Source organism: Tetrao urogallus (assembly GCF_951394365.1).
Source record: "Tetrao urogallus genome assembly, chromosome: Z".
Classification (NCBI taxonomy): Eukaryota; Metazoa; Chordata; class Aves; order Galliformes; family Phasianidae; genus Tetrao; species Tetrao urogallus.
The window spans coordinates 47,458,798-47,469,347 of record NC_136816.1 but is presented as its reverse complement, the minus strand read 5'-3'; the positions used below and the strand labels follow the sequence as shown (position 1 = coordinate 47,469,347).

General features: G+C 36.9%; 1 protein-coding gene across 1 annotated transcript; it reads left to right on the top strand.

Annotated features, from left to right (window-relative positions):
* Positions 1-585: 585 nt before the first annotated feature.
* Positions 586-7,274, top strand: LOC306956941 (programmed cell death 1 ligand 1-like; the record flags this gene model as incomplete). Its single annotated transcript, XM_079548272.1, is given in 8 exon segments — positions 586-640; positions 1,309-1,662; positions 2,119-2,400; positions 3,425-3,532; positions 5,892-5,909; positions 5,912-5,947; positions 6,441-6,506; positions 7,252-7,274. Coding segments are annotated over 8 exon segments (942 nt in total).
* Between the last annotated feature and the right edge of the window lie 3,276 nt (positions 7,275-10,550).

Sequence of the window (10,550 nt, the reverse complement as noted above, 5' to 3'; positions counted from 1 at the left end):
GAAAATTGCTGAGGGAAAATTGACACATTTGCATATTCAGAACTAAGGCGGCAGAATTTCAAGGTTTTGTTTGTAGGCTGTTTAAATACTGTTTTACAAGGGCATTGCTGTTTCAGTGCTGTGAAGTCCCAGGTGCTACAAAGCTCAATGCAGTAAAATAAGGGCAGCTTTCAGGGAACTGAGGTCACTGCACCCACTATGTGTGCAGAGAATGTGAATAGAGAACTGCTCCCTTCTTTTCCCATCGGGAGAAACTATCCCTGCTGTGGGTTGTAGGAACAACTGGGTACTTGTGAGTATTCATTTACTATTTGACAGATAGTGATAAGGTTCATGTTTTGCCATAATTAACAAATGTGTTTACAGGAAATAAAATCAGGTGCTCTCTCTGAACCTGCCAATGGAGGTTTCTGCCTCACTTGGCAGTCACACATGCAACTCTGTCATGCCTTTGCTAGAGTGGAATTCAGTGTCTTGTGTTCACTTCTTTGTGCACGGTGGCTGTGAATTGTATTTTATAGTGCAAGTTAGAAAATAAGCAAATATTTATGTTCATCCATTATCGTTTTAGGTTCTACTGACGTGATGGAAAAGCTTTTGCTTTTGCACATGTTTCTATTCTGCTGGCACTCCCTAAATGGTAAGAAGCTGAATTGTAAGAAGTAATAGAACCATTTGTTTCCTTCTATGTGTAAGCATGGAAATTGTAATTTCTGTTTTCCTGCAGGTGCTTATTTGTTTATTTATTTATTTATTTATCTGAACATTTTTAAATAAAAAGTTCACTGTAGGCTTCCACGCTACACAAGATCTGTGTGCTTAGTATGAGTGCTTTGATGTAGGCTTGAAATCCCTGCCAGCATCTCAATATAGACATCATGGAGGCAAGATACTATCTGCCTTCAGCAAAATTGGCAGTGTTAGGTCTGGGATTTGTTACATGTTCTTGAAAATCCCTGGAGAAAGGAACTGGCACTTCTATAAACAGAACATTCTCACAAGAGGCATTAACAGTTGATTAACAGTTGCCTGTTACTTTAGTTATGTTCTGAAAGCTGAGGGGGTGGATGCACACATGCTACTGTTCTTAGTACATACTGAGTACCTGCACAAAGCAGGTGTCTGCAGGCATAAACAGCCCTGATTGTTATTGCGAAAGGGCACGCAAAAAAACTCAACAAGAACATGGCAGATACTTTTGGTCCTCAAAATGTCATATAAACATATATAATAGATATTGATTAAGCATGGCTTTCAAAATAAGGCTTATAACAGAAAATTAAGTTTTTTTCAAATATTCTTTCTCAGCTTTGTTCACAGTTGAAGCTCCCAAATCGCTCTATACTGTGGAACTTGGCAGCAATGTGACAATGGAATGTATATTTCCAGTGAATGGAAAACTGAAGTTCGGGGATTTAAGCATCATCTGGGAAAAAAAAGATGAAGTTAGAAAGGATGTTTATGTACTCCTCAAAGGAAAGGAAGACTCTGGAAGTCAGCACAGTGATTTTCAGGGACGGATAAAGCTGTTGAAAGAGAATCTGGATTTTGGGCGGTCTCTCCTTCAGATCAGAAACGTGAAGCTGAAAGATGCGGGGCTTTACCATTGCCTTGTTGAGTACGGGGGAGCTGACTACAAGACCATCAATCTGAAAGTTCAGGGTGAGAGTTCTACTGCAGGAGGTTCACTGTTCTAAGATACTGTGGGAAGATTTTGGGGCAGTCCTGGCAGAAGTGCTTGTTTGCATTAGCATTTCAAGAAAGCTCCCCAGAGACAGCAGCAGACTCGTGACCATTGCATCACTGTATGACCTTGTGTTGTCTAGGTGGAATCCATATGCTCCCCTTAATTTCTCTAGCATATGAGGAACAGTCTGGCAAATGCCATTTAGATAGCTGTGTCAACATTGTGTCAACACTGTAATATACCCTGTACCCCCAATTACAGAAAGACACACAATAGTAATATTTACTTTCCCTAGCAGTAGCATTATTTACAAAAACCAAACCAATGCATAGAATTGTGGCCAGGAAGCTGGGGATAAGAAAAGGGTATCTTGCTAATAGATGGTGTTCTTCTGGCTTTCTCCGGGTAAAGATCTTCTTCCATCTCTTTAGCTCCTTACAGAACGATAACCCAAGAAGTGATAAGCACGGGAGACAAAGAGTGGAAGTTAACTTGTCAATCAGAAGGATACCCAAAAGCTGAGGTGATGTGGCAAAATGGAGGGTGTCAGGATTTGACTGATAAGGCAAATACAAGTTATGAAACTGGAAGTGATCAGCTGTATCGTGTGACGAGTACTCTCACAATCAAAAACAGAACTCACGAAAATTTTCGTTGCATCTTCTGGAATAAAGAGATTCAAGAAAATACATCCGCGACTTTGTACATACTAGGTAACTACTCTAAATTTCATTTATGGTAATTTATTTCAAGATATTATGTAATTTTATCTGAGTTGAATCAGCCGTTATTTCTTTCATATTCCTATCCAATTTTGGAAAGACTGAAAAGGAATACCTGTGCTGTTGAGTTTTGCTAACTGTGTATGCTTCCACTGTACCAACACATTGTCATTATGCGTCTGTGGATGGAACTAATAATTCAAAGGTGGGAATCTTATACAACTTATTCTTATACAACTTATGTGAAAACTGAGTGTTAAACTGTTATCAAAAAAAGATCAATTATTTGAAAAGCGTATCACTGGATGAGCAGAAAGGAGACTCATATAAATTAAGCATGCTTTAAAAAAAATTCTGTCTTGATTATGATATGACAGAAATGATTCTGTCAACAACCTGGTCTTTTTGAACATTTGAAAAACCTTGTCTTTTCCTGCCATGACAGCTTTGGCTGTGGGCATATATAAATTCAACATCTTGCTAAAAATGCCTGTGCTTTTTGTGACTGACAGGGTGGAAGCAGGAACTGAGACTAGGGAAGGTAAGCCATCCTTTCAAAGGCTGGAGAAAAGACAAGTTCAGTACTGATAAGAAAGGCATCCGGGCTTGAGGAAGCAGCATATCCTTTGCATTCAAAGTTTTACCAGAACAAAATGACGCCTTCTCTACTTTGTCAAACAGCTGTTTCCTCTAGTCTTGTCAGAAGGACACTAAGCTGGGTATAAAACTTTGTACCTTGGTGATAAGCAGGATTTGTGATGGAAGGAAAGGCACTGTCCAATGGAATGCAGGAAGCAAAGACAGATAGGAATTTGTTAGATAATGTTTATCTAATATTTGTTATATAACATTCGTACATGCATGACGTACATTCGAATGCACGTCAGCCTCAGATAGAATCTAAAATGCTGTTATCACATCAATTATCATCATAAAAATAATAATGAAAATGAATGAAAAAGGGAGAAGCTTATGTAATTCTGCAATGCCTTTCATCTACTCCTATTTCTTGAAGATTCAGCTGATGACGTGCTGTGGACTGAGAGCAGGCACTTTTTTTGGCCAGTTTTCATTGTGAGTGTCCTCGTTGGATCAATGTCAATTACTGTCTGTATAAGGAAAGGTACATTCAAGATATTTATTTTTGTGTATCTAAGTTGTTATAATGTTTCCTGTTGATTCATCTTCGCAAAGGTGAGATGAGATCATAAAAACACTCCTTAGATCCTTTACAATGAAACTACTTGTTTTTCACCACATTGTTTCTTTCTTTTTCTTTATCTGACTCAATCAATATGACCTGTTAGGTCAGCAGAGTGGAATGGGTTGCCCACCACACTTAGGTCATCTGATTATGCATCTCTATTAATTCTTCTCATAGGTAGAACAATATGACTAATGCAATATTGTACTGAAGCATCAGAGTATGGTTTATGAACTTACCAGAAATAAAAGTTATTCTGAATGCTCAGAATAAATAGGGCACTTCAGGTTTCTTAGCATTTTTTTACTATACTGATCTATTATCTGATTATCTGTTCTATGAACTATAGATACATCCTCATTCCTGTTAAAATACTATAAAAAATGATACATTACATATGAAGGGATCAGTCCAGTCTTCAGTCTGAAAGTTGTTTTTTTTCACAAGATATTCCCACTGTGGCTTGGTACCACTTGTTTCATTTCGTTGTTAGGTTTTTCACATTTTCTGCTCACTTGACTGACTTGGATTGGATAGTATCAGCATCACACAGTTGTAAACAGCTTAAGTATTAGTGCTAATTTGTTTTTATTTGCTAGCAAGCCAGAGGAAAGTCCTGAAGATGTAATTGTAAAGTATCTAAGCAACACCATGCTCATGCACTATTTCTTTTTCTTCTTCTTCTTCTTCTTTTTTTTTTTCTTAAGTTTGATATGTTTGTATAACCTGAAATAGATACTTTCCTGCCCTGACCATCATCCTTCTGCTTCCTTGGGAGAAGAAGGGTTTGTTTAAGGATTTTAGTATCAGTGGTACCTTTTTGCTTTTCATATTAACACATTCTGTAAAGTCATGCAGACCTCAGAACATCCATAGGAGCTCATTTAAAAATGTGAAAAAGAGTGATTTGCTGAACATTCTCTGCTTAGCCAGAATTTTTCCTCTAATTATCCTCTAATTATAGCAAATTTTATCCTGTAATTTTAATAAATATAAATATATATACTGTAAAGCTGTATGAATAGACAGAGTATGGGGAGCATTGGTACAGTATTTTCAGCTTTATAATATCACACCCACGTGACTTTGTGAAACATTACCAGAAATGCTCCAAAAAACTGAACAAAAAGAGAACTAAGTGCTGCTTTTGAATCGCTCAAATCTTATAGTGGATATAAATAGGTAGCTGTCATAAAATTAAGCTGGGAGTAATTCACAGGTTGAAGAGTCTTCTCAAAAGCTTGTACACCAAAAGACATGTGCTTTCTCAGTCTATATAATAGGACTGCGATTTTCCTGTCTGCCAGCTCTCTTTTCCCTAGTGAAAGTCAGAAAAAGCTCTCATTTCTGGCTGGAAACGACACAAAAAGGTGTATCAACAACAACTATGCTGAGCCTTCATTTTCAAACTCCATAAAATAAATGCAAAAGAGAACTGAATGTGGATATTCAGTTTTCTGGTCACAAATTCATCTCCTGCACAGGTGCTATGGAAACGTCCTGGGAAAGGTGTTTGTGAAGCCTAGCAGGCTTGTGGGTAACACTGGCAGGCTACATAAAGGCTGTACATAAGCCTAAGTTCCAAAGAATAAACTCCTAGGAACATGATAGGAACAGGAGTAGAACATGAAAGTGGAAGAGGGAACAGCAATATCCTTGAATTCTCAGAAGATTCCTGTCTGGGGATTTCAGCAAAGGTTGGGAATTTCCTTCATTGCATAAGTACTATTAATCACATGTTTGTCTATGTGATAGTATACACAATTATATATGACTAACATGATTATGTTGTATGTATGTAAGTGTCATAAACTAAGAATTGATTCAGAAGCTAAAATAGTACTGACAACATTTTTCTTTTAAAACTCAAGCTGACCTAGATGACCAGACAGGCAACTCTTCAAGAGCAGAGCCTTTCTGAAAATGGGCTTGTTTCCCACTGAATACACTAAGAAGGTGATTCCCTTTTTGTTCTCTATTGCCCAACATGCTCAAATGTTAGGTGAAAATATATAACGAGAAAACATTTGAGCAATTACATTTCAGTTATGTTAATGGATAGTGTCAATTGAGTTTTGGCTTGCAAACTGTCTAGAAAGGAAATAGGAAGGAAAACTGACAGACTGTGAGCACTGAAGACTTGAAGAGGTGGAGAATTTTGAGAACCAGTGACTATACTATGCTAAGAGCACCCTTCCCACAAGCGTGCTTAAGCCCTTACTAGATCTAAAATGAGTATTTTCCTTTCATTTTGACTTTTCTCTCTTATTTTCTTTAGCTAGAGCAAATAAGGACTGTGGACTTGTCTGGCAAAATCATCAGTTCATATAGCAAGTATGTACCTGTGGCATAAATCTAGCTCAGTTGTGTCTTATGGAAATAATTAAAAAAAAAATCCGTAACTGAGAATTTATTCTCTAATGGTGGCAATGACACTTTATTCCCTCCTGTTCAGACACTATTTTTAGGAAAAGGAATAGAGTTAATACCTACATAGAGAAAAGAGACTAAAATACTTTACTCTTCTCTACTGATGGCTTTTTAAAATTTTTATTATTATTTATATGTTGTTTGGCTTTCTTTAAAGACCACTTTAAAATACACTACTCTCTGCAAGTTAGTCCATACAGACAGTTAAGATTTTTCCTTAAGAAAACCTATTTTAAAAATGCTTGTCCAAAACAGACACAGTATTTGATATTAGTATCTTTCCTAATTTAAGTCATATGCTTCTTGGAAGCCCTAAGACAAGTTTAACAAAGTTTCATCATTGCATGAATGGTTTTATCTGTGCTGACTGTTATCTGTGTGTGTGGTTTGTTTTAAGGAGTGTCGAAAGATAAGGACGTGCATGACTGCAGAGGTTCTTCTTCTGAAGATGAAGAGCTGAAATGTAAGCATAAATGATAACGGTAAAAATAGTGGCAAATTTCACACAGAGCGAATCATCTGTTATCCTCACATTTAATGACCATTAGAAGTCTTGACAGCACAACTGGAGGAATGATGATGATGATAGTGGGGAGGGAGGCCTTAGCTCATCATTGCCACTCAAACTTTAACAAGTTATGAGATTCTGTCTCAGCAAAGCAGGAAAATAAATAACTGAGTCTTCAAAGCTCATGAAACAGACTGTGGCATGGAAAAAGAGGGTGAAGTTATTGAAGCTTTTCTTTTACTTTCTCTCTAACTTTTAAAAGAACTTAAATTGCCTCCCAAATCCTTCCCTGCAAAACTTTAGTACTGTAAAACTAAAGAAAGGCAAGCATGTATAGATCTCTGAACAAAACAGCCAGGGCTTGGGGTTATCCTGCCAGAGAGAATGACAGATGGGGCACTGTATTGGATTTTAAAAGAAGTGATGATCTAAGTCACAGCAATTTCTCTGTATTTGTTAGGTTGTATTCATTTCACTGCATTTGTCCAAACACTAACCTCCAGTGTATTTAAACTACCATTTCTTACCACGATCACATTTTGTTTCTGTTTGACCTTCTTATTATTTTTGATGTTTTGTTTTGAAAATGAAAGGATTTTTTCTTGGTACCTCTGAGAAAGAGACACAAATCGAATAAATGCTCTGTTATTTTATATTTTTGAAGTTTGATTTTTTTTTCATATAACTCTTCCTTTTGCAGACATACAAATTGAGAAGACTTAGAGAAAGAAGGGGAAGATTTTCCATTGGTGGGGAAGATTTGACAGCCCTGATGTTCTCTGCTCTGTCTGTCTGGGGAGATACTCATTTTTTGTTTTTATTCTGTTGTTGAAATCTTCTTACACATTACTGTAAATTGGGAAAAGATGCAATTATCATAGCATAATAGGCCCCTAGATTCTGGCCTCTTTTTATACAACTAAGTACAGGCAGGTTTATTTAAATGTCCACATTTATGCTTTCTGACGTTTATGCACTTTCAAGGACACATCCTATTGAAAATGTATTGAAGATAAAGCACTTTAGGTCTAGGATCATAAAAAACTTCACAGCTCATCCTTAAACAGTCCATTTTCTGAACTTTCTTCCTGTTCACTCTCAGTTCACTGCAGTGATTTTGTTTTCAAGCTTGTGGAGAATTTTTTCAATATACATAGAAGATAAGAGTGCAACAAGAAAAGATGCTATATAATACAGGACATTTTCTGTCTCTGTTGTAGACCTTAAAATGCAGGCTACTTTCAGCTATTTTTTTTTAATGGATACTGTAACCCTCTTGATGACTATGAGAAAATTCCTGGAAATTATGTAATGCTGAGCTTATTCATCTCTTTCTCTGAAAAAAGGTTGTTTTGAGGTTTTAATTTCCTTGTGATACAGCTGGCACTACTTGATTAGTAAGAGATTGTTATTCTTCTGATTTAATATTTGGGGATAATACAACTCTTTGGACCTTCAAGTACACATCTCAGTTTGGACTGCCCTTTTGTTCATCTTGGAAACAGAAGAAGAACCTTCTCACTGCTAGGATATGAAATATATGTTCTTGTTATTACTTAAGAAATGATGATGGAACATGCTCCTAGATAGCATTTCTTAATCTATTGCTGTGTTACATTTTGCAAGTTCATTGCTCTTTGGTTGTTTTTGTCACACAGATTGAAATTATTTATCACAATGCCATTCATAACTGTATTTTTAAATAAAAATGTTTTGGGTTTTTTTGGTTTTTGTTTTTTAATTATCATTATTTTTCCCATCTTTGACATGTCAGTTCTGGTGTGGGGACTGCTCATGCTGTTTCTGGAAAACTCAGATATTCAAATAGCCTCTAATGTCCCCCACAGAGATAAACTGTGAAAACACGGAATCTCACTGGGCTCCTGCTTTATTTTTTCTGTTTAACTTAAATGAGTGTGCTTTGTAGTCCCAGAGGTGGGAATGCAGGTTCTGGCCCATGTCTTCACTGTGAGCAGAATTCAATCTAGCTAATACAAAGAGGTATTTAGTATGTCTCAGCAAGCTGCTTTAGGTAGTAGAAGGTTGGTACATCTAAGCTAAAGTGTAACTGAAGATAAGTCTAAAGTCATTTATTCATTGGAAGAATGCTATATGAACTTGGACACCCTCTCTTGTTTCTCAGCACATTTTTTGAAGCCTGTATCTTGTCATTGAAGGCAATTCTTGGTTTTTCCTTAAGTGCAAGAATGGCTTTAGAAGTATGAGGACCATATGTAGAAAAATCACTGCCTCCGTACACATGCTTGTGGTTTCATATTACCACATAAATAATGTCCTTTGCAGACTATCTCCTTATTTTCAAATTTCTCTCTGAAACCACAGCAGCTGTCTACCACCTAGTGAAGTCAGGATGAAAAGAAAATTCTTCTAAATTAGTATGACACTTCACAAGGCAGTACTGTTAGTGAGTGCGCTCAGTATCACAAAACACAAGATGTCTTCATCAAACTCCACCAATCAACAGGAACTGCTTGTTATTATTGCTAGTACTAGATGAGTAAGACAAGAAAATGAGGGGAATATAAGTATATTTTTAATTTTCTTAGCTGAGCCCTATTATACAAAATGACAAGTGCTTGAACTCCTTAGTGGCTGATGGGAGGCCTGAGATTTTATTCTTTCACTAGAAAAGTGCTGTGTCTAGCAGATGATGAGAAAAGGCCTGTTGTCTCCATGCAAGTTCTTCGAATTTCTCTTCAGAAATACGACAAATTTTTTACATGGTCAAATAGTGATAGTACAAGGAAAAATGGTTTTAAACTAAAAGACAGGAAATTTAGGTTAAAAGGACATTTTTCATTTGGTGGGTGGTGAGGCCCTGGTACAGGGCTGCCCAGAGAAACTGAGGATACCCCATCCCTGCAGATGTTCAAGTCTAGATTTGATCTGGCCCTAGGCAGTCTGAGCTGGTGGGTGGGATTGGAACTGGATGGGCTGTAAGGTCCCTTCCAAACTAAGCCAATCTGTAATTCTATGATTATGTGATTCTGAATCTGTAATTCTATAACACTGTGTTCTTTAACATCCAAACTGTAAGTTGCGTAATATAAATATGGCTTTTAGTATAAACTAATTCTCTTGACTTCATGAGTACAGGGAAAAAGGCATCCATGGTGGTCCCTCACAATGCCATGAGGTATTTTGGCATAAATAGTGCCTGCTCATGATGGCAGAATACCTAAATAAAAATAAGACCCATTTGGATTGTGAGAACTAGGTAAGGGGAAATCCTTCCTGAATCTAACATAAAAACATAGTTAAACACCATACTTTAATATTTTTCCCTTGGTTAACAATTCTTGCATGACACTTCAGTGTTTTGTGATTTTTTTGAGAGCAGACTTGGTTTCAGCAACCTGCATTTTGCTTTTTAATGGACAAACAACTTCAGAGGCCCAAAATTGCTAAGAAAAGCCTGCTTTGTGTGCACAGTCAAATTGACTTATTGGTCTTTAAGTTCAGAAACCGTTCATTTAAAAAAAATGTAATTATGAGCCAGCTTGGACAAATTTTTCAATGAAACATTTCATTTTGAAGAATATGATTATTCCTACTGCTACTGACAATTGTATTAAAGTATAACTAATGATAAGAAAAAATAGAATAATTACTATTGGACCTGCAGGGCTTTTAATGTCTGTTCCTTTTTGCTTCTGGCTGGAAATATCCTTGACAGACAAATACCAATGGTGTACCATCTAAATATGTGAAAACCAGGAAAATACCATAGAAGTTGCTTGTGCAGCAACTCCTCTCTAATTCCCCCTCTCCCATCCCATATTTCCCTGGTCTGGCACTCTATATGATTGTTCCTGTTAAGATCCTGCCAGGTGTCTCTGGGTCCAGGAGATGCCTAAGCCAGTTCACTGATTTCCTGTCCCAGAAAAGGAACACAAGAAGGAACACTATTGTAGCCAAAGCTAGTTCAAAACAACTAAGAGATGGAGGCATTGGCAATAACAGTACTGTGGGATACCT